Source organism: Lutzomyia longipalpis, chromosome 3, assembly GCF_024334085.1.
Source record: "Lutzomyia longipalpis isolate SR_M1_2022 chromosome 3, ASM2433408v1".
NCBI classification, from domain to species: Eukaryota; Metazoa; Arthropoda; class Insecta; order Diptera; family Psychodidae; genus Lutzomyia; species Lutzomyia longipalpis.
The window spans coordinates 12,217,923-12,243,270 of NC_074709.1; the positions used below are offsets into that span (position 1 = coordinate 12,217,923).

Consider the following 25,348-nt stretch of genomic DNA (forward strand, 5'->3'; position numbering starts at 1 on the left):
ATCCAGCTCTTTCCTAGAAGGAAAAATTATTGAAAAACAATCAATGACGTCACTATTTTTCGTTCTTTCTATTCTTTAACAGATGAAAAAACTGTTTTTCAAGCTTTTTCCTTAGTAAGGAGGTCGTAAAAAGAATTTAAAATAAAAATATTTGAGGGTAAACGAGCAATCGTTCTTATTAGAATTCTTTAAAGAATATTTGTGCCAATTTTTATGACTCTTTACTCTCTGAAAATAAAATAAAATCTTCTTTAGATTCTTCGAGAATTGCGAAAGAAACATTTTCATTAAAGATTTAAGATCTAAATAAGCCATAGGAAATGAAATCTTTTTTCTCCAGAGAGAGGCAAGACTCAGCTGGAACTTCTTTTTCTTCCCAATCCGCATAAATTTAATGCGTAATCTCATAATCTCAACTAATTAACTTGCAAATGCAGCATAATTATCTCATAATTACCATTTAGAAGAAGATTTTATTGATGCGACTCGTGCTGCTCCAATTCTATGTTGTTCCCGCGTGGTCCATCAAATGAGATTCTCTCTTTGATGATTTTTACGAGCTAGAATTGACTTCCTTATCTCTCTCTTTGTGTGTGCTTTTAATCACACAAAAAACCCCGCAAGCTTCTTTTGGCTTTCTTATTAAGACATCTATCTCACAGTTGTTTTAATTGAGAACTTCACAGCCTCAAAGTGACAAACGGTGGCTTATCTCCGTCTCTCTCTCTCTATGTCTTTTCAAGAACGTAGAACAATAAATAATTTCATCAGAATGATCTCAAGATTAAACCCTCAAGGTGTCCATAAAAGCCAAAGAGTTGATTTTTTTTTTCATTTCTTTCCACTCTGCAAGGAAAAAAAATTCATTTAATCGCCGCGATGAAGGCAAAACAATTCTTTTTAAATAAAATCCACAATAAAACGACTTTTTTTGGTTTTTTTAAGATGTTCTTTTTCAGTTTATTTTTGAAAAAAAAAAGCACTACGAACATTTTTATGATAAAATGAGAATTTACACCTACACGAAGATATTTTTTATCATATAAAAAATTGTGTGTGATCTCCACATTTATTTCATTTTTCATTTTATTTTCCTTCACTGTTTTTTTTATCTCTTTAAGTACATTGTCAAAAGATGAATTAAATGTTAAAAAATTTCTTCATCTTATTTAATGATTTTTTCTTCATAAATAATTTTTTTTCAGTTAATGTGGTTGATTTTTTTTCATTTAATATAGTTCTAGAGATTATATATAAAAAGTATGTATGTTTATTATGTATAAAAAAAACAAAGAAATGATGATTCTGGGGCGGGAGAGAAAGTTAAGAGAAAACCCATCGGGAAATCTATTGATGAGGGTTTTCCTTTGAAAATCCATACAAAAACAAATGAAAATCTCATGAGAAAGAAAAAAATAATACACTGTACAAGGGAAGAAAGTGCCAGAATCAGGATGAGCAATGAAAAATTCCTGGAATTGTGAGAAGATCGATAATTTTGGAAGTTTTGAGAATTTTTGGATCTACTTCGACTTGAAATAAAATAAAAATTCATAAGAAAAATAATAGTTTTGACTGAATTTTTCGATGAAATTTCAAAATTTATTTTATTTTTAATGAATTAATGAAAGATTTACTTTTGAGCCAAGAATTTCATTTAAAAGAGTTTTATTTATTTTCCAGAAAGAAATTTACTATTTTATGAATTGTTAAACTCAATGTTTCACTATTAAGAAAACTTCTGTTGTTGTAACAGAAATAATTGTCAAATATCCTTCATAAATTTCCTTCTGTCAAAAATTTGGTCATTTTGACTAATTCAATTAGTGAAAGATATTTGACAATTTTATTCAGCAAAAGGGTATTTTGGCTAATTTAATTGGTGGAAACACTTCGCAAAACGTGATTTGTCAGAACGATTCTGTCAATTACACTGACACTGTTTAGAAAAAATTGTTTTAAATTACTAAAGTAATTAGTCATGATCTTCCACCACTTAAATTGGTCGAAACGACCGAAATCCTTCAGTAAAATTGACAGAATAATTCAGTTAAATGACATGGCGTAAGTGTTGCAATCATTTGAAGTACTTCGATTGTTGAGTGATTCAAATGGTGGAAAATCATGACTGATAACTTCAGTCATTTAAACCAATTTTTTAAAAGAGTGAAAGTACTTCTATCTTTATGACCAATTCAAGTTTTGAAAGTACTTTTGGTGCAGCTGATAAACTTTGGCCAAATCAACTGTTTCAATCTGCTATATTATTCTTTAATTGAATAACTTTTGCTCTTTTGCCTGTTTCTGTTATTTTATGCAAATAACTTTGAGTTTGTTTTGACTGTTTCGAATCTTTCATCAAATAAATTCAGTCTTTCGGACTATTTCGATCCGCGTTTTTAACATTTCATTGAAATAAAATGACAATTTATCTCAAAACATCAGTTAAAATAACTGAAATATTCTTCTAAAATGCCTTTTCACAGATTACTTCAGTTATTTTAACCAATTTTCTTCCAAGAATATTTTTAAGAAAAAAATCAGATAATTTAATTTTCTTTGAAAACTTTCAAAGCTTTTCTTGCTTTTATTTAATTTTTTTAAAGAAAACTTTTCTCTCACCATTCGTAACTTCAGGAATTTCTTCTTCATCCTTCCCGACACTTGATTCTTCAGAGGTCTTTTCCTCTTTTTTTTTACGACTAATATGAAAATGAAAAAGGAAAGAAAAACTTAACAAATGCGCACTTCTTTCGATTTTATTGTTTCCTTACAATTAAGATATTGTTCTTGATTATATTTATTAAAGAATTTTAATGAAAACACCGTAGAGAGAAGAAAAGAAAGCACCAATCCGTGATTTTTCTCTTTATACAATTTCTTCTGCATCATCTTTACCCCCTTCTTTGCTCGCTGTTCTCACTGTCTAAGTTCAAAGAAGGATGTAAAGAAAAATGAGTCAATGAGTCGCTTTGTTTGGCACACGGATGAAATGAAAATTTATGTCAAAAATGTTGTCTAAAGTTAAAAAAAAATGCTTATTTCTCAGTAAAATGATTTTTTGTGAGTATGAGAGTTTTTTTTCTTATCAAATGCAGTTAATCTTTCAAATATTCTTCTTTTTTTTACATCAGAGACTAGAAATTTTTTATGATGGGAATAAAATTGGGTGTGTTGGGGGGGCGGGTGATTGTTGTTGAAAATCTCTTAATCTTTATCAATTAGTTTTTTTTTCTTATATAAAAAATTTAGAATGTTTTTGTCCTCAATGTAGTTGTTTAAAAAATGTTTTTTTTTTAAATATATTTTTCAATTCTTTTTTCTTTTAAATCATTTCAAGATGTTGACTGTGCAGTTCCTTATTTATTTGGCTGCCCCACAGACGTGCTCTTAATTGTTTTTCTTTATTTTTCCTTTCATGTGTGTGAAACACTCCATTCAAAGGCACCATTTTAGTTCTTTTTTTATCGAAATTGAATCTGTGAGTTTTTCTTTTATTATTAAACTTTTTTTTTCTTTACTAAATCACCTTAAAAACTAACGTTATCTTCACGCGAGTGCTTCTGTTGCTGATAATTTTTATTTTTTATTAAATTTAACATTTATTTTTTCTTTTAAAAAATTCGCCACAGAAAAATTTTCTTTTCAATGCAAAATAGAGACAAAATTGCGCGACGTTTAGAAAGGGAAAAAAAACATGCGCGAAATGCCAATAAAAGGCCAAAAATTGCGCCATTATACATCAATTTTTTAAAGTTTTATTTGAATAATTTTCTTTTTTACGGAGGGTTTGTGATTTTTTCATCTTTTCTTGGGTGTGTGTATGTGGGAGGAGCTCTGTGTGCTGTTAGATAATGATTTAAATTTTTTTTTGTTTTCTCATTAAGAATTTGTAAGTAATTAACGTTAAATTTTTGTTGTTTTTCCATGAAGATTTTCGGTCTTTTTTTTCATTAATTCAGTTCAGCTGTTGCAATGGAGCAATTTACCGACTAAATCCCGCCTCAAGTGGTGCCAAAATGTGTGAAAATACTGAGAAATCCCCAAAAGATCCCGGCCAGACGTGGGTGCGTGTTAGAAGAGTCCAATTTCCTTCTTTAGCTTTGTTTGCTTCCAAAATGGGAGCTCGTGGAAGTCACTACGGCCCATCCCGAGGGCCTCCTCGAAGTCTTCGGGCGATAAGTAGAGCTCAAGGCGCGTGGGGTCAACACCCTCGGGCAGTGGACGCGCCAGGAGTGTCTCCAGGGGGTACTCTCGCTGTGTTATTTGACTCAGATACTGCCCAATTGACACAAGTTCCTCACTTCGTCCATCCTTTGAGAAATAAATTTTTAAAAAATTAATAAAAAGAAGAGAATCAAAGAGATTCTCAAACTCACCATCCGATTGATCTCCTCCACGTGCGGATGAGCCGTCCAATCGGGGAAATGCGAGATAAATTCAAGTGGCTCCAAACCCGCCCAGACAACATTCCCTGCATCACTCCCGGACTCATCGTCACTTCCACTCCCGGACTCATCTTCCTCCCGTTGTGCCTCCTTCTTGGCCTTCCAGTAGCCCAATGCCGTTGCGAGAGCTGCCCGCCTCTCGCCAAGCCATCGAGTCTCCCCAGCACGATTCACCAACTCATTGTCACTATCCTCACTCGAATCGCTGTCCTCCTTTGGCCACCAGCCCATCCACAGCCACAGCTTCTCACCTGCATCGAGGAGGAAGATTGTGGGCTGACGTGCTCCATAGAGGTCCAGCTGTGAGAAAGGATATGGCGTTGCATGCTCGCGAGTTCTACTCAAGAAGGAAAGAAGAAAAATTAAAAATTAATTTAAGAAAAAATCTCTTCATTAATTCAGGAATTATTGAGGTCGATTCTGATAAAAATCTTTTATTTTCTTTCCTTGCAATTCGTCTGTTGTAAGGTTTTTTGGTATTCTGTGTAAAATCATTAAAGGATTTAGACCGTTTTATTTGTTTCTTTAATTAGATTTTTCAATGCAAATTACTTTTAATTCAGGAATTATTGGAGTCAATTCTTGTAAAAATATTTTCCATTCTAACAAACTTAAAAATTCTTATAAAATTTTGACAATTGAAATTTTTAAAATCCTTCTATGTGTCATTCTATAAAAGGAAACAAAAGAAAATATTGTACCAGAAAATATTCAGAAAGATCTCTAACGAGCCCTGGAAAAGTGATTCTCCTTCCAAAATCCGTATTAAAGAAACAAATATAGCGGTAAAAATCCTTTAAAGATTTTATCCAGAATACCATCTGTTTATCTGAATGAAAATATTCGGATGATTCGCCAAAAAATTTTTTAGTCTTAAATTGGTAAAGACTGCGGAACAAAAGCCTAAAATGTACTAAATTCTAGCCAAAGAAGTTAAATTCAATTTAGTACTTTGTAGACTTAAATTTAGTACTTTTTCCCATTGTATTCCAGTATACCTTTTTAAGCTAGAATTTATTATGATTTTGGGTAGAATTTAGTACATTTAACTGTTGAATTTAGTACTTTTTCGGTTTGAGTTTATTACTTCGGCTAGATTTGTTTTTTTTTTTTTTGAAAATTCAATCTTAAGCAGTAAATCCAATAATTAAAAGTATTAAATTCTAGTCGAAAATATAGTAAATTCTAACTGAAAAAGTTCTAAATTCAATCGGAAATAGTACTAAATTTAAGGCGAATAAGTGCTAAATTTAAGCCTAAAAAGTACTAAATTCAATCCTGAAAAGTACTTAAATAAAAAACAGTTAATTCAAACCGAGAAAGTAGCAATGAAAAAGTTCTGAATTCAAATGTAAAAAGTACTTTTATCCCGAATAAGTACTAAATTTATGGCGAATAAGTATTAAATTCAATCTTGAAAAGTACTAAAATATACATATAAAAATGCAAAGATAAATATTAAATATAGCATGAATGGAACAGTATAAAGCGAAAGAACGGTAAGTAAAACTTACAGGCTGTGATTCTTTCTTTGTCAGTGAAATGTGAAGATGGCTGAAAATTGAGGATGGGCAAATTTTGAGGAGAGACTTACTCGCGAGCCGAATCACAGCCAACGCGCTGAAATTTTGAAGAAAGTCTGAATCGTGGAGGGCGTTGGCTGTGATTCGGCTCACGAGTAAGTCTCTCCTCAAAATTTGCCCATCCTCAATTTTCAGCCATCTTCACATTTCACTGACAAAGAAAGAATCACAGCCTGTAAGTTTTACTTACCGTTCTTTCGCTTTATACTGTTCCATTCATGCTATATTTAATATTTATCTTTGCATTTTTATATGTATATATAATGTATATATCTATGCATTTATATATATTTTACTTTACTTTTATATATGTATATATAAAACGCCCCGCTTCGCGGGGCGTTGGTCTCATGCAACTCAAGATATGTCATGTTAACTTTAAAACGCGATATCTCCGGAACGACTACATAGATTTTCTTCATTTTTGGCATGATAAAAGATATTATAGCCAGCTATAACATATAAAAATTTGAAACAATTCTATAAAGCGGTGCTCGAGATATTCATCGAAAACTCATCGAAAATTTTGTTTTCGATTTTAGCGCCACTTGCGGTCATTTTTTGAACTTGCAATGTTCCGAGCAGTTGTAGGGCTCATTAATATCTTTCATTTGAGCCCGAGTTGATCAAAATCGGTCAAGCCGTTCTCGAGTTATGGCCGATTTTCGATGAAAAATTGTGGCGGCCATATTGGATAAACGGCTTGGCCGATTTTCGAAAATGAGGTATCGTTGGAAAGGTCTTGATGGCCCCTACAACATACCAAAATTTCAGACCTCTAGCTATAATAGGGCCTGAGATATAGCGAAAACAAAATTTGGTGGTTATCCAAAATGGCGGACGTGGGGGTGGGGGGTTGGATTTGACATCATAATCGTATGTCTTCCACCTGATATATGAACTTTGCCGTTGACCGCAAGTCTCTATCTATTACCGTTCTCTCGCAATTCAGAGTTGTACTCCGGCCGGCCGGCCGGCCGGACGGACGGACGGACCGATTTTTGGCGCATACGTTTTTTGGAATGTGGGGACCCTAATTCGTGGTCATCCCAAGTTTGAGCCCGATCTGACGACTTTGCATTTTAGAGTGTACACAGAAGCTGTGCTTCTTTGAAGAAAGAATCACAGCTAATTCTTTGAAGAAAGAATCACAGCTAAAACAGTAAATTCTTTGAAGAAAGAATCACAGCTAAAACAGTAAATTTAAACTGAAAAAGTGGTAAATTCAAACCGAAGAAGTACTAAATTTTAGCTGAAAATAAGAATATTCAGATCTTTGGAAATATTGTGATTATTCGCCTAAACAATCAAAATCCTTCAAGATTTTCAACCATAATACCAAAAATATTACAACTGACGAATTGTAGGAAAATAAAAGATTCATATTAGAATCAATCCTACACATTGTTCATTCATCCATTTACTTACCTCAATTGACTAAACAACTCCACAGCCTTGAAAGCTCCGTCGGTGCGTGAAAAATGAAAAAGTCTCGGCGTAAAGTCCGTAATGTGATCTTCAAGTTCCAGTAGACTAAAGTACTCCTCACGCTTCTTCCCACCGACTGCATCGAAGAATTCATCCGATTCGGAACCTTCGTAATCAATCTTAATGGAAATTTCATCGGAATTTGTGGCTGAGCTAAAAAATTCCTTTGAGCATTGCTCTTTGATCTTCTCAGCGGCATTTTTGGTGATTTTTTGAGTATTATCCGTGGCCTTGCAGCCTGTCCAAATGCGAATTTCCTGCAAATCTCCATGAATGAGGATGAAGCACGTCCGGGAACGGAGTTGTGCCATCTCACAGGGAACTTCCGTGAGTACAGTTTCGCATGCATCATTCCCACTGACAATGTAGAGTCTCCATGAGGATGTTTCGCGTCCACAGTGGATGATCATGGTGCCAAAGAGACGAATAAATGCCGTATCTTCCTGCCCTTGACGCACACGCACCTGTGACCCCTTCTCCTTGTCCAGTTCCACCGTGAAGAGTGCCGCAGCACCCTTCTCATTGGCACTCGAGGCGATTCCTTGCCAGCAAAAGTATGCACACCGATCCCTACCCACGGTGCTCCTATTTGAGATATTCCCCGACAATTCACGCACGGTCACACTAATGCGATAAATCCACTTGATGATGTAGCTGCTGTCGGTGTGAAAGTGCCCAAAACATCCCTCATCCACCACATCGAAGGTATTCTCCTGAATCTGCCACATTTGCACGGCGTCCGTGAGTACGTCGAAATGCCTCATTGTGTCGTGATCATAGTAGAAATGCCCTCGACCGAGATTTGTATTCTCCAGCACCACATTCGGCTCCTCATACTGCCCCGTGTGGAAGAGAAGTTCCCCATCGGGTGGCTTAATACCCCCAATCCCATGGACGGAGTACTCCTGACACAGCGGATCACGCGTATAGTCTGGCCAATCGAGAAATTTCTCCCGGAACAGCACTGTCTCCGTGTGCTGCGTCACCCGCGCCAGGAGACACCATTCCGGATACTCTGGCCGTGTCTTTCGCACAAATTCCACCACATTCTCCTCCCTGGCACCCGCCAACGTGGCAAATTCCACGGGATTCAAATCACACGCCTCATAGTCATAGCCAGCATTGTACATTTCCTGCGTCAACCGCAGAGCTGCCCTCTTTGCATCCCCATCGGCATTCTTCCCGCTCCACACGTACATTTCACTGGCAAAATTGAACACCAACACTTTGTCGGGATTCAGCATCTCAATACGCGGCGCACAGCCCCAGTACTCCTCAACAGGATGGAGAGCCTCATCGTGATATTCAAACACCATATTTGTCTCCGTGAGACATCCTTCGAATAGATCATCCTCATCCGCATGCCCACACTCAACAATCTCCCAGTCTTTTGGTCTCCCCAGCACGCGCCAGAAGTCCTCATCATGCCTCCCGGGCTTCCGGTCCGTCACGACAAATTCCCTCGTTGCCCCACATCCCAAATCTCGATTTTCCAGTATAAATGCACAAACATGCTGACTTCGTGTGCGTTCAATCACATTTGCCGCCCCACCGACAAACCGGAAGAGTTTATCTGTCGTCACGAGGACAAAACAATCCCCCGTGTTGATGCTACTATACGTGGGCTCCACAAGACGCGTCTGAACGTGCGTCCGGCCTTTTATTTGCAACAACATCGTGCCTTTGTAGGGTAAGTAGGACGTATTGAGGGGTAGAGCGTGTGATTTGAGGTTGACACTCTTGAAATCCTCAACGGATGCCAAGCCAGCTATTGCCTCTACGGCTAAATGACTCTTCCTGGCCATCTCTTCGAGCTTCATTCGCTTCATCTCCCGCTCCGTTACGCCACTCTTCACCTCCGTGTACTCATTCTGGATATTCGCACGTGCTGCCAGGGATTTAAGGGGATTCCGGGCAGCACGACGTCCCTTTGGGCCCTGTACAATACGCTTGAATGCCAACCTGGAAGTTTTTTTTACAATTATTCAAAAATTAGGGAAAAATTGAAGAAAATTGTTGGAAATTATCTAAATAATTTGAATAAAATTAAATATTCTGTTAAGGGGGGGGGGGGCAAATAACTAACTATTCTTATGGCAGGGACGTAGCTAGGGTGATCCTTGGGTGTCTAAACAGCCCCTTAAATCCTTTACTTTTGAACGTTAGAATGGAAAATTTGCACGTTAAAAAATTACATTAAGCGCTTGAAATTATTGTAAAATGTCTAACTTGACAAAACGTTAGAAAAGAAGAAACCAAAAGCATTAGATTTCTTTTTGAAAATTTCAAACGTTACAAAAAAAAGCGTCAAACGTTAAAAAATATGCTTCAATATTCTTCAAAAGAGTTATGAAGAAAAATGTACGTTAAGGGATAGAAAAGGAATTTAAAGAAATGGATGAAAAAAGAAACGTCACACGTTAAAAAAATGTTTGTCAAAAGTTTTAAAAGTTCGAGTAAAAGACTAACGCGGAATAAACGTCACGAAAATATTCAAATATTCGAATAGGAACGTCAAATGTCAGAAATGTCAAACGCTAGAGAGAAAAAAATGTCAAAACTTAGAAGGAAATTTCTAACGTTTGATGGAAGACGTCAATTGGTGAAGAAATAAATAAAGAATCCCCAGAAAAATATAAATGATTAAAGGGTCCCAACTTTTGATTAGAAAATTAGGATTTTGGTGAAAAAATCCAGCTGTCAGAAAAATGTTCATTTTTTGAAAAGATCTATTTTGTCAGAAAAGTCTGCATCTGAAAAATTAGCATTATCCTGACCAAAAGCAGCTTTTTTTTTTGTCCAAAATCTTAATTTTCTGATCAAAAGATTAAATCCCGTAGGGCAAGAAATTTCCTATAAGAATGATTTCTCGAGGAAAATTTCTTGTTTTTTTTTTGGAAATCCTGCTGATAAAAATTTATGAAAATTGACTCAAGTAGCCCCACTTTTCCCTAATTTATCTCCATTTAAAATACATTTCTCAATAAAACTAAAAAAAAATTCTAATTTCTCTTTCAATATTTTTTAATTTTGTCTGCAACACGATTCAAGGTTCTCATGACATTAAAAAAAGAAACTTTTCTTATCAAACTTTATGACTTTCTTGCTTTTCTATTGAGCCAAAAGCAAGGTGATATCGGGCGCTTAATTACCTATTAGGGGGTTATTTGCAATAGGTAATAAAAAATGGCATTCAATGTGAAATTGGTCAATGTTTCTCCTTACCTTTCCGTTGACTTTATGGCATCAAAATCGGCAATTTCCACTTCTTCATCTATCACAGTGTTGCGTATACCGCAGAAGAATTTCTCAAAGGTCTCATCGTCATCAGGCTGGAGGACTGTAACCCTCGTTGTGGCCTCCTGCGCCTCCTCCCCGGGCACACTGACACTCCTCTTGAGTGCCGGTGGCGTCATCACATCCGTGCTCTGCTGCACCATCATCGATGGGCTCTTCGCAAGTCCCAACAACGGCGGATTGGCACTGCGGAAAATTCTCTGTGGCGGACTATGCTTCTCATTGACCTTGTCAAAGGGCAACTTTGCCGGAGTCCTTACTTGAGCGGCAACTGTGAATTTTTGCGCGTCCGACGGTTCAATGCGATTCTTCCAGCTTTGCGATGAAATCTCAAGCTTACTCAACCTATCGCTGACCTTGCTGCCAATTTCCTTCTCCGCAATTATTGCCGAAGCTTCGGATTTGTCTGCATTCTCAAGGGATTGTGCCAACAGGAGGGCATTCTGTAATGTTGAGAGTGAGAAAAAAAGCTATTAGTTGGTATACCACAATCGTGGCATACCAAGTATTCTAATCGTCGGAAAAACCGACCACCTCAGATCGGGCTCAAACTTGGTATGAGCACGTTTTAGACATCCCACATTACGAAAATGGTGGTGGAAAATTTTTGATCCGGCCGGCCGGCCTGCCGGCCGGCCGTCCTGCCGGCCGGTGCGCCAAACTTTGCCTTATAGCTCAAGAACGGTAACAGATAGAGACTTCCGGTTTGAAGTTTTCTATAGAAATGTGGGTGTAAATTTTCATTTTTTCGCATTTTCAAAATCCAAGATGGCCGCCATCCGCCATTTTGAAACACCGTCAACCACTTCCCTTATAGCTAGAGATCTGAAATTTTAGTATGTTGTAGGGCTTAGTGAGACGTTTTCATCAACAAATCATACTTGAAAATCGGTCAAGCCGTTTAGCAAATATGGCGGTCTAAAGCAAAAAGTGTTTTTTCGATATAACTCGAGAACGGCTTGACCGATTTTGACCATCTTGGTATCAAATGAAAGGTATCAAGAAGCCCTACAACTGTCTAGAACATTCCAAGTTCCAAAAATGACCGCAAGAGGCGCTAAAATCAAAAACAAAAATTGCCTAACTTTAAGGGGCAATATCTCCGAACATCTGTTATCGTTTTCCTTTAAATTTTGATATGTTATAGCCTGACTCAATATCTATCACCAGTCCGAAAATGAAGAAAATCTATGTCGCCGTTTAGAAGATATAGCCATTTGAATAATTCTTGAATTTGAAAAGTTCTAAATGCCATATCTCTTGAACCGCTTGTCCGATTTTGCCCATCTTAGTATCAACTTAAAGGTTTTGCAAAACTCTACAACTTTCTAGAATATCAGAAACCTCTAAAACCATTTCTTCCGGACAAAAAATGCCAAAAACTGTTTTTGTAAAACAATAAACCGCCATTTTGTGTTCTGGAGGTGACCTTGAAATGTTTCTAAATATATGTCAGATTATGGCTTATTTCAATACCTTTCCATAACTAATCACGAAATTTCTGTAGGTCTAATAGAACTTAAGATATAAGCATTTTAATCTGTCAAATTAAAAAAATTTACAAGAAAATCGTCTTTGCCTACTATACTACTCACAAATTAAATTACAACGCATAGACTGACCCATCCGCGTTGTGGTATACCAACTCTAATAACTGGACGCGTTATGATTGACTTTCATTGAGAAATCATTTTCCCCTTTTGTGAATTTTTTTTTGCAAAAATTCAACTCGATAGTATGATAGAATTTCTTATCAACCTACATGTGCCTTATCAATGCTACCCCAGAGTATGACGAATTTTTCATTGTTTCTTTCTCCATCTTCACACGCCTTTAACATTTCTTTTTTCATAATAATAAATTCAACAAAAACTCCACACAAATTAAAAAAGAAAATAATAATAAATTGATTTCACAGCCAAAGATTCTTTTTAGAGCATAAATTATTGCTGCTAAAATGAGCTAGATTTCGGGGAAGGAATACTGCGAAAAGTGCTTGGAGATGCTGTTCTCGTAGTAAATCTCCTCAAGGGTGGTTGTGTGCAAATTACTAACAGATTGGGACTCCTGACGATGAAGATTTGGCGGGATGTCCGCTGGATTGCGCCTGAGATCGAAGCAACTTTGGTAGTGTGTTAGGATCGTCTCCCCATTTTGGGCAATATTCTCCGTTGAGATGCACTTTGTGAGGCTTTTGCGGTAAATTAGGGAATTCCTACTGCCCGGTAGGTGCCACAGCTCATCCTCAAACTCCTCCGTGAAGGACCCATTGAAACTTGGTGTTGATCGACGATTTTTTGCTGGTGTTGTTGCATCAATTAACTTCCTAAATTCACTTTCAACCGACTTATTTTCCACCTCGTCAACATATTCGCTGACAGAGTACTCCGAGAGACTCCGGGAGAGTCTCTGCTGACGCAGAATGTCATCAATTGAGGTGACACGATCGGAATTTGAGGGAACGCGCCGACGTCTCACAACGGACGTTGCTGCTGTTTGGGGTTTCATGTACTTATTAACCAGGGAAATGGTTACGGGATCTGGGAACATACTTCCAGGCTTCCTAAGCCTCACATCAGCTGTCAATTTATTCCTCCGCACAAGGGCTGTCTTTGCTGATGATTGCGGTGGATTTTTATCCTCAAAAATCCTCCGTAAATTCCTCACACTCGGCTTCTCGGCCACTTCTTCGTCTTCATGTCCATCCGCGGAAAAATTAGCATTCACATCAGGCACCTTTGTGGTGATAATCTTTGGTTGCTTCTCATGGATTTTTATCCTCTGAGTCACCTCTGGCGTCTTGACCTCCCTCACTTTGCGCTTTGGCTTCTCTGCAGTAGCAATTTCCACACCAACAACTTCCGTCTGTGTTCCAGCATCTCTGACTTTTTTCCCCGTCTCCCAACGACGTTCATCACTGCGCCTTTTGATGCGTGACACTGTGTCACAGACAAATTTCCCCAAGATGACAAATAAAACGATAATTGAGCAATTTCCAATCCACCACACCCAATCCATCTTCACAAATCTTCTCTCTATTCCGAACAAATAAATCCACGCGCGCACAGCTCAAAAATTATTTTTCGTTAATCCAACACGGTGAAAATCTCCCCATAAACTGTTGCACTCTCACCACACACTATGGGCAAAGCATTTCTTGGCCGTCGATCTTATCTAATCACAACACACATTTAATACCTCCTCCTCCCCCGTCCTTCCCACCCACCCCAATGCTCTTGCTTCACTAAATCAGCTTTGATAGCAAAAGCTAGAGAGCTTTTAACTTCTTTTTTTTTCCTTTGAAGAAAATTCCCTTTGAAACACAATTGATTACATTTTTTTCTTTCACTCTGTGATCATCAAATTAAATTCTCCTGATGATCTTCTTCTTTTTGAATACAAGCCGTGCTCTACAGACTGAGGACAAAGAGCCTTGGACGAGAGTCAAGATGAAGATAAAGAGAAAAAAAAGGAAGAAGAAAATCGAAAAAACTGCACGGAAGACGAAAAAAGGAATTGTTTATCGCACCACGGAACGACATCGACTAAAATCTCATTGAAAATGGCTTTTGCATAAAAAGCACTAAAGAGCGAGAGAAACTCTCGCGGGACTTTATTGTTTATCATCCGTGATTCTCTTGTGAGTCACTTATTTGGATTTTTTTTCCATCCCCCTCCTCATAAGCTATATATACCTTTCTCACTTGCACAAAACTTTGCTACAAGTGTCGTCTCTCTTACTTAATCGACAACATTTTATTCGATCGTACAGCAAGGAGGAATGATGATCATAATGTTGGGAATTATGGGAACAATATGCGAAGAGATCACAAAGATTCTTTGGCAAGTTTTTGCCAAAAATAAATTTCAACTCTTTGGAAGTTTTTTTTTTTGCTTCCTAGAGAGCCCTGAGAGAGAAGAACTAGAGCTAGAAATTCCAGAGCAATTTAGAATTCAGTATTTCAAAGGACAGAAAATCTGTAGAAATGTTTAAAAATAAAAAAAATATGAAAATCATCGCAGAATTAAGTAATTTCTTAAAATTTTCTTTCCCTCAAAAGTGTTCCCATAAATTCCTAATCATTCCATATAGAGAGACACACAACGAATAAGAAGAAGCCCCATAAAATCCAGCTTCAATCGTGTTTTTTTTTCATCTTCTTATGCTTCTTAAAGGTCCACTTAAAAAGCCGTCTCTCCATCTCTGTTTCTCTCTCAACTATCCCACCCCAAACGGGCAGTGAATTAATTGCATTCATCTCTAGCGAGATTTTGTGTTTCTTATGTTGGATAAAAAAAAAGAAGAAAAAAGACTTTTAAAACTCACATTGACGAGATTCTCTGTGCAAACATTGTCCGTTGTGTCTCTGCGACTGCTCAAGCGTTTCCTCCAATCATCCTCACCGCTCTTCTGCAGCGCAGCCAGACGGTCAGCAATTGAGCCACTCTTGGAGATTTGATCCTGATCCGGACGCATTTCCTGCATTAAAAAAAAGAAAGATAATAAGAAAATGCTTTTAAATCTCTCTCTTTTTTGCGACGCGAATTACAATCTTCAAACACAGAGACAGAGAGAGAGAACATGGAGGGGGTATTGATTGATGAGTAATCGAATAAATTCATTGGAAATCTAAAGCAGATAGCAAGATTGAAAAAAAAAACTTATCGCGGCATTTTTTTTTTTAGCGACTTCTCATCGTTTCTGACCTTTTCTTCAACGTTGAGCATATAATCGTGTAAATATAATACGTAGAATTTGATTAAGACAATGTAATATGAATTTAATTGCTTTGATAAATATTTAAATTTCCTTTTATCTGTGTAAATCAATAAAAAAGCGATAAAATTTGATTAAATATTTTATAGAGAAGTTTAATTAATAAATTCCAGAAACAAAAAGATTTCCGTTGATTTTTCTCTTTGAATTTTCATTCATTTAGGGATTATTTATTTAAAAGGAATTTATCTGTGAGAATTATGTTCATTAAATGAAGTTCTTCTGTATTTTAAATTCTCCCACAAAAGGTGTTAATTTCAATCTCTATCTATAGAAAATCTTGTATTGTCTCAAGGAAAACAAAGAAATGACATCATTGTAATTTAATAACATTTTTTTAGAAATGAAATTAATATTTTTTCTTGCAGGAAATTTAATAAGGGAAAGTATTCGAATGCGGACCATGGTCTAAACATTCCAATAAAGTGGAAAAAACTGTTATTAAAAGAAATCAATATTCATAAATCTCGTTACCATTTTTAAGCTAATTTAAGACCCTTATTTTTCCAAAATTTTCTACATTTGAAATCTTAAAAATTTTAAGTAATAGCTTGATTAAAAAAAAGACTCTAAGAGGTCAGAATTGGGCAACATTTCCCTAACTAAAGAATGGTCAAACAATTTTCGAAACTCTTTGGGAATTAAATTAGGTAGTCCAAATAAAAAAATTAAAAAAAAAATTCTTCAGAACTAAAATTATTTTTTAAATGTAAAATTTCTTAATTCTAATCAAGACTTAACCACTTAAATTTTTAATTTTTCACTTCAAAATTAACTTGTAAATCGCTCTAAAAAACCGCGAATTTCCAAAATTATTAGATTGAGCATGAGAAAATGAAGAATTCTAAAGCTTTAAGCTGTTCTAATTTTATTTTTCAGATCATTTATTTTATGATTGATGTGTTGATAGATTTAACACCTTAATATAAAATTCTCACCTGAGTGAAACTTCGTCGTATGCCACCTCTCAAGTAATCCGGAAGATTCACTGAAGCTTTCTCACCCCTCAGCCCTTGGCAATAGTCCGTTGAATCACATTCATCCGCTGGATTAACGTGATAACGGAAAGATGGTTCAAGTTGCGATTGACTCTTGCTCTTTGCGATTGTTTTCCTGCAAAAGAAAATTTTTTGTTGTTGCTTTTAGAAAAGTGAAAACAACAATGCTTTGAAGAAAGGTGCACGCAAGGAAATTTTAATTAAACTATGCGTGAAATGTTGGAAGAAAAATTACCGCGAAACTGGCACAAATATTTATCATTGACTTGTTAAACTGTGATTAGAGTCTCTCAAAGGAGTGGCCTTTGATGTACATAGGCGCACACACATGATCGTGTCTTTATTAATTAACATTAATACCATGTTCTCTTCTGTACACTGCCTCTCCAGTTATTTTTTTACCTTGAAAAACGACGCAGAAAGTCGTCCAAACCCACCTCACGTCTCCTCTATATATTGTGCTCTACTCTTTGTCACTTTTCATTAGACCAACTATTGATGGTTGCTGATTTTTGTGAAGAATCATCGAATGCAATTCATTTAATTGGCAAAATAGATTGAAAATAAATTACAACGATGAGTGGTTGAAAAATCCCTCTCTCTCTCAATCAATGTTTTGATGAATTGATATTTTTCAAAGAAGAAAAGAAGTAACATTGAAGCTCAATGACGCTCCAGCAGCAATCGAGTCTATCAATATTTGACCTCAATATAAACTTTCTCAATTACCTCCTTTTTTTTTCAGCACACAATCACTGCCCATCTACTCTCTCACTTCGCGCAAATATCACCTCTCACACCAAATGATGCGACGAGATGCAATTAGTATATTTAGCAGAGAAGCTGGTTGATGAAGATATTTTCAAGTTGCTCATTTTCAATTTTACTTCCAAGCCAAAGTCACATCAGAAGCAACACCTTTCATGGAGCAAAAAGCGCAGCATTTCACTTTGCACCACATGCCTTAATAAACAACACTATAATCGTCAAAGAGTACAGCTCACCTATCTATCTCACATGTTGGTAGAAAGATAAGAGATACCACGAGCAAGCATATTTTATTTAGCTAAATAACTCTGCTTCTGTCGATAAGAATGATGATCAATGGGTTTGCATGTGAGAAAAGTAGCGCAAAAGTGCCACAAAGTGATTTTTGCTTTCACTCTGCGGTGGTCATTTGTGGTTGGAAAATTTCAATTTATATGTTGACTTCTTCTTTGCGCATATAAATGCAAAAGAAATTGCATTTATGCTGTCAATCAGATTTCTAGCATAAATACGTTGTACTATTTTATTTTATTTTAATGAGAAATGAAAATAGAGTGATGATTAATGCTCCAGAAAACTCCTCCTATGTTCCATTTTAAGCTACAATACTTTGTTAAATTTTTGTGTGAGGCAAACAGGTGTTTTAAATGTTTTTATTGATAAGGAAATTCTAATATTAAACTGATACAGAAGAACAAAACCAAAGTATTTTGAAAACTCTCATAATTCTCTTTTGAACAGACAATTATGTTTTAAAGCATAATTTCGTCAATTGAGAAAATCGACAAATAGTCATTTTGTTAACTGTTTTCTCAACAACAGTCTTTTTCTCATTTATTCTAATAAGACATCGCACAAATGAGGCACAATACGGCACATTCTCCTCTTTATATTTAGGTTACCCCCAAAAGAATAAGAACATGAAGAGAAAATTACACGAATAGAACAAATTAGAGAGCACGCCGAATTGGGAACTTCCTGTAAAAGATTTTGCTCGAAAAATTTCTTCCCAAATATTCCTTTTCTATTTCTTGTACAATTGAAGGGATTTTCTTGCAAAAAAAAAGCAAAACAACGAAAAAATATCAATTTTTCTGCCCCAATTTTCTCATATAAACATAAAAATAATGAGGGGAGCATTACATAAACTTATACGGTGATCAAAGAGGGAAATAAAACAGACAACCACCAACGCCAGCAATTGAGGAGCGAAGCAATAAAATGTGGCAATGTGGAATGCATGTCACGAATTGAATTTAATTATTGTCTATTTATTAGTGAGGATTTATTATTGAATTTTATGCCTATCCCCCCACAATTAGCATTTCACCCAATAAATCGAGACGTGTTTGTTTCAATCTCCATCCACATTGCTCACCATGCGTGCAGACAAAATAAATCCCGCGCGGTAAGACTTTCATTTTCAATGTTAGCTTCCATGGGAAAAAAAATTGCTCTATAAATTCCACACGAGGTTGCCAGAAAGAAAGACAAGAAGAAAAAAAAACCTCCTGCAACATTGAATTGTGTAATTATTGTGACGACATAGAAAATCATTCGCAAAAGAATTGCTGCACACAGTGTGCGCTTGATGGATGTATTTCACAAAAAAAAAGCTCACCAAGAGTGAGACATTCAAGTGGAGAAAAATGTGGAGCAGCTTCGAGGGATTTTTTGTTATTACTTCTCCATCCGTGTGGTAGAGTATAAAATTGCCGGTAAAGAGTCATTGCTGAAGAGACAAAGAAGACCTCTACCACTGTGCACAGTTGAATTTTCGGTCCAATGCGCAGATGAAGAGTCTCGCACCGAAAGCCGGTGAACCCTTTGTGAGATTCCTTTCTTTCTTTTTGACTTCTCCTCCTCAAAACATTTTAGGTATAAAAAAAAACAAGAAAGTGATGATCTTGCCCAGAATCCATTACAGTGGTCCACCGTGGAGTTTAATGAACCACCGGGAAGTGAGTGTCTATCAACTGATTTAGTCCAACCTTCCTTTCACGCTCTTACTCTCTCTCTCTCACTCATCCCACAAATCTTTTAGAATATATCATCACAACCCATTCTCTTCCCATTTAGAACTACAATAATATTCCAGCAGCAGACTAAACAAAAATGATTCGTCTCATTCTTCGCATCCCATGTCTTCTCTCATCTGTCTGGTTTTCTCCCGAGGAATTTTCCTTCAGGGCTTTCCATGGAAATCTCTCTTGCCAAGAAGGATGAACATTTTCTCCCGACATTTCAGACACCTCCACATCACCCTCACAAAGGTTATTAAAACTTGAAAATTCGGGGGGTGTGTATCACCCCTGGTATAAGTTTTGCATAAATTGACATTTTCTCCCACTCAATAAACTAATTTCCAACTCCAGGTTCACTGACTTAAATTCATTCAAACAACTAAATTAATCATGTGTTTAGTGGAGTCAACAACAAATCCCCTTTTTGCTTTTTTATTAATTCGAAACAGCTGGTTCGGATAATTCGATTAATTCATTCAATTCGTCATATCGGGTAATTTCCAATAAACTCTTTTTTCTTGCTTATTTATGATTCAAATTAAAATTGTAGCGTGTTAAAATAGATTAGGGGAGACTAGAGCCAAATTAATCGATATATCTTTTTGTTTTGAAAACAATTTTTCTTCATATTTATTAGTATTAAATAAAAGGGATTAAAGGATGTAAGAAATGATACAAATAATCCCAATCTTGAGGACTTTTGTAATCTTAATATATAAAGCTGAAAAGTCTGTCTGTCTGTTTGTCTGTGGCACATGAACTCGTCCGAAACGGCTGGGCAGATTTTGATGAAATTTGGTATGGGGGTAGAGGGGGTCAATACGAGTTGCAAGCGCTATATGGGATTCCGCCCCAACTCCCCTTTATAGCGCCCCCAAAGAAAAATTGATTTTTTCCCATTTTCTACCTGCTGAAGGGTCAGATAACGGGAATTTTTTATTTTTAGAATTTCTCCGGGTACCGTATTATTCATCCCCCCTATTAATATACGCCCCCCTTTTATAGCTTAAAATGGTGATTGCTCACACGTGATTGGGGGCTCGGGTTGACTAGTTCATAATAAAAAGATACATCTTATGTAATCTTTCTAAATGTTTTAGGGCCTGAGGAAGGACTTATTTAGTCCGAAATGTCGATTTTAAATGAAAAATTAATTGACTGAAAATCTGTCTTTTTAAATTCCTAAAATTACACATTTTTGTGAGAAAAATTGAAGAAAAAATTGTAATAGCTTCAATAGCTAGGTTTAACTATTATTTGCTATAAATTGATAACATTAGTATAATGGTTAGAGCATTAGATTTTTGCCCACATTAGCCACCGGTTCGAATCTCAAGCCAACAATTTTTTTTCTGAGTTCAAAAAAAGAATTTCAGTAAATAATTAAGACTTAATTTCAGAATTTATATTCAACTCAAAATATCTTTAAAGTTCTAAAAAAAATTTCTCATTTTTTATGCACAAACCCTCTACTACACACCTCAAGACAAAGCGCACTGGATGGTTTTTTAACCACCCCTTGGTGTCAAAAACCCACCAAAACAGTCTCTCGCTCTCTGTATTAATATCGATCCGTCTGGCTCATATTAAAACTTGCACTTTCTTCTGCATTCTTCGCACGTCTCGATACCCGCCCCGGACATGCTCTGCTCCCCAGAAAAAAATCATCTTCCGTGACGCGAGCCAAGATGAAGCACTTTTAGACTTTTCTCGGGCATAAAGAGAGCCCACAAAACACTTTGCCTTTTCCTCAATCAATCAACACGATAGACGCAGCGAGAGTCAATTTAAATCAATTCAGTGCTCATGGTTTTTTTTCGTTTGAACGTTACATACTTTGTGCCACACCACATAAATGCTCCTAAGCACGACGAGTTTTGTATATTCCAAACAAAGAGACTAAAACATGAGTGTTTGGTATCTATTAATACAGGAAAACCCCAAAATGAATTATTGATCAAGCGGCTTTTTGTGAGTCTCTCTTTTTATAGATTTTTCCTCATTTCCTTCCCTTATGTATTTTCCAACACGCGCACACACCACAAACAGAAAATACAAAACACACAACATACAAAAGCAAGAGGATTTTCAATTTGTTGAAAAGCGCATAATGAGACGAATTTTAGGGATAGTCGTCGTATAGTCTCACAAAAACACCATCAAATTCACATTGTGTTCATCCCTCTCCCTAATGTCTAAGGTTCTAAAAAAAATTCATATAGGCAGAGTTTGTGGAAAATAAAACTTGACGCAAGGATTTTAACACCCTCTCCCTCTCTTTCAGTTCAGTTTGGGCGCTCGAGCAGAAACGACGCACACGCTTCGCTCTGCATTGGATTTTTTTCATAAGAGAGAAGAGATTTTAATTTTTTGATGGCGAAGTGTGGAGAGTGTGGTGAGAAGTTCTTAAAGGGGACCAAGGATACCCAGACAATCACTTGTGGCGATCCTAACTGCGGAAGATCTTTCCACCTGAAATGTGTAAATCTGGAGTCCCGGGATGTTGAGGCGCTGAGGGAGATAAAGGTGCAGTGGAAGTGTGCTTTATGTGAGAATAAGAGCCGCAATGCCAGGAGAAACGAACCGCAGGATGCTGCTACGTCTGGGGCCCTGGACAAACTCAGGCAATCCTTCGAGAGAGAAGTTCTTAAACTCAACCAGAACTTTTCTCTCACGAACTCGAAAATCGAGGAAATGAGCGGGAACATCCGCACTACGAATTCTTCAATAAATGAAATGATGACGACTCTGGAGACCTTGAGAGCCGAAAACTCCGAGCTGAGACGCCGGGTGGCGGATTTGGAGACCACACTGAGAAGCGCTGAAAGAATCGCGGAACTCGAGGCGGTGGAGATCCACAATGTTCCTGAAGTTCTTGAGGGGGACATTTATGAAAGGGCTGAAGAGATTCTTTCGTCGGCGCTGAACATGAAAATTCCCACAGACGATATCAGTGAAGCTTTTGTGATAAAGCGGCCAAAAAAGCGAGTCACTCGATCCAGCACTGCGGACTATAACGGAGATATTATGGTTGTGAGAGTGACCACTAGACGCATGCGAGAGAGAATTCTGCATGCTGCTCGACAGCGTCGAATTGCCGGCGGAGCTGACTTGGAGGCATCAACGTCCGACGGAGCGAAGTTCTCGATTAGAGTTGCGGAGAGGATATCAGCGTACACAAGGAACCTATTGAGGGAGACCAGGGACATGGCGAGGACAAAGGGATGGAGGTATGTGTGGGTGAAGCAGGGCAGAGTCTTAGTGAGGGTAAAGGAAAAGGAGAGAGTTTACACTGTAAACTCTTCCCTTGATCTTGGAAAAATTAAATAATGAATGATAATAAAGATAAAAATACCCTCTGCCCTGTTAACTCCACCATTGATAATTGCGTGTTGAGGGTGGCTCTGCAGAATGTTCGAAGTTTAAGGGCGAACTTCGATCCCTTGGTGGCCCATTTGTCATCTCTCCCAAATAAAATGCATATTGTTTTTGTCACTGAGATATGGATTGACGATCATGAGAGGTCAATGTACCCAATCAACGGATTCTCTTTTTACGCAAATTGCAATAGTTTATATAGAGCTGGTGGTGTTGGGGTATTTGTGAGTGATGCGTTGGCAGTCTGTGAATTTGAATCTCTCTCTTTTCCCTCCGCTGACTGTCTGTCTCTCTGCTGTTCTTTTGGAACTGAAAAAATTTGTTTTATCTGTGTCTATAGATTTCACTCTCTCTCTGTCCGTCACTTCCTTCTGGATCTAGAGCCACTTTTGCACACTCACAATAAAACTAAAAATGTCTATATCTTGGGGGATTTTAATGTAAATGTATTGGATAACTCAATCGAAGTTGATAATTTTCTGTTTCTTTTATCATCGTATGGTTTCGAACCTTTAGTCAATGAGCCAACGCGTTTTGGAACGAATTCTGCTACTTGCATTGATAATGTATTTGCTAAAAATAGATCAAACCACTTCTGCAATAACTGCAAAGTGCTCGACAATTGCTTGACTGACCATGCTATGCTCTTGCTTGAAGTGAAGGGGGTATCCATCGAGAGGAACCAGAGTCCGACAATTGGTAGCGTAAAAATTTCTTATGTTAAATTGAATGAATTGCTCAGGAGGGAGTCTTGGGGGGATGTTCTGGGGTCTAATGATGTGAATGAAGCATTTACATTGTTCATTGGTAAATTAAATCAATTAATCTCCAATTGCAGCGCTCGGCCCTCCCTGAATAAGAAGGAAGATAAGAATCTCAAACCATGGATGACTGCCGAACTTAGAAAGCATATACTACGAAAGAATAAGCTTGGTGGTCTGAGAAAAAAACACCCCAATAATGAGGGCATTAAAAAACGTTTCCTCAATGCACAAAGACTTGTTAGATCACTTGTACAGGAGCGTAAATGCAATTACTATAGGATGAGCTTTTTGTCGGCGGGTAAGGATGTCAAGAAGTCCTGGAACATTGCAAATGAAATCTTGGGTCGTTCTAAAAAATCTAAAGATTTATGTGAGATTGTGATTGATGGTGTTTCTGTGACCGACAAGCAACGAATAGCTAATTCCATCAATGATTTTTTTTATAAGTGCTCCTTTAAGTGTCATTGAATCCGGTGAATTCGGAGAGGCTCACGGGCCTTGTCTCACGTCCCTTTCTCCACTGGGTAGTCTCTTCCTACGTCCCATCTCTGGTTTCGAGATACTCAAGGTAATTAGGTCTCTGAGTAATAAGAAGTCAACTGGCTATGATGGAATATCCGCTTTGTGCATCAAAAAAATTGATTTGTTCATAGTAGATGTATTAAAGGTTTTATTCAACCGCTGTCTAGAGAATGGAGTTTTCCCAGACGCCCTCAAAAGGGCTGTTGTTGTCCCAATCTTTAAAAAGGGAGATCGAGGTATTATGGGAAACTATCGTCCTATCTCTTTGCTTTCTGTATTTTCAAAAATTTTCGAAAAATTGCTTAAGGCACGACTAATGTCCTTTTTAAACAATAATGGGTATTTCAATGAGAGCCAATTCGGTTTTAGGGAGGGACGATGCACTGAGGATGCCATGTTGGCTGTGATGAATTTTGTCCATGAGGCACTAAATGGAAAGAAAAATGCTTCTGCGGTTTTCCTCGATCTTACCAAAGCTTTTGATACAGTCAGTCATGGCGTCCTCCTAACAAAGTTGTTCAATTGTGGGGTCAGAGGTACTGCCTTTGACCTATTCAGGTCTTATCTGTCGGATAGATGCCAGGTGGTAAGGGTGGGTGGTGTGATGAGCGAACTACGCCATCTAAATTGTGGGGTCCCCCAGGGAACCGTTCTGGGACCAATATTTTTCCTGATATATCTTAATGATCTCCTTAATACTAGCCTTTATGGCAAAATTGTGGCCTACGCTGATGATTTGGCACTGCTTTATAGTGGTGAACACTGGGAGACTTTGCGAGGGAATATGCAGGATGACCTGTGTACTATTAGATCTTGGTTAAGCGGTAATTCCATGGTGCTGAGTTCAAAGTCGAAGGCTATGCAATTTCTTCCCCCTAGGTCGCAATTGCCTCCAACCCCAATTATATGCCACGCATCTTCTTGTAATGGCACTATATGCAACGACCATTGTGTTGAGATCCCATTTGTAAATGAGTTTGTGTATTTGGGAGTTATGATTGATAATGCCTTAACTTGGAGACCACACATAGAAAGACTGAAGTCCAGCTTATTGCCCGCAATTAGTGGTCTCTATAGGATTGGTGGGCTGGCTCCTCTTGGCGTCTCTCGCGCTTTTCACTGCGCCTGCATTGAATCACGGTTGCAGTATGGGTTAACAATTTGGGGAGGTGCCTGTAGCTCGAACTTGAATCCAGTCAAGATGGCCCAGCGGAGTGCGTTGAGGGCGATGCTGGGCAAAAGTAGAAGAGATTCTGTGTTTCACTCCTTTATGGATCTCAACATTGTACCCTTGATGTATA

General features: G+C 37.3%; 1 protein-coding gene across 9 annotated transcripts in view; it reads right to left on the minus strand.

The window, feature by feature from the left end:
* Positions 1-2,741: 2,741 nt before the first annotated feature.
* LOC129792225 (supervillin) overlaps positions 2,742-25,348 on the minus strand; it is an 80,395-nt gene continuing 57,788 nt past the window's right edge. For 8 of the 9 annotated variants that reach the window (XM_055831063.1, XM_055831060.1, XM_055831062.1 and 5 more), the window contains 6 exons: positions 16,532-16,706; positions 15,144-15,296; positions 10,745-11,259; positions 7,460-9,481; positions 4,380-4,785; positions 2,742-4,314 (listed from right to left, as the gene is read on the minus strand). In XM_055831063.1, the coding sequence (XP_055687038.1) occupies positions 4,075-4,314; positions 4,380-4,785; positions 7,460-9,481; positions 10,745-11,259; positions 15,144-15,296; positions 16,532-16,706 (3,511 nt within the window). In that variant the 3' untranslated portion in view covers positions 2,742-4,074. Of the gene's footprint in view, positions 4,315-4,379; positions 4,786-7,459; positions 9,482-10,744; positions 11,260-12,578; positions 12,690-15,143; positions 15,297-16,531; positions 16,707-25,348 lie in introns of those variants that run through there. The other variant, XM_055831068.1, reaches the window with a different exon arrangement.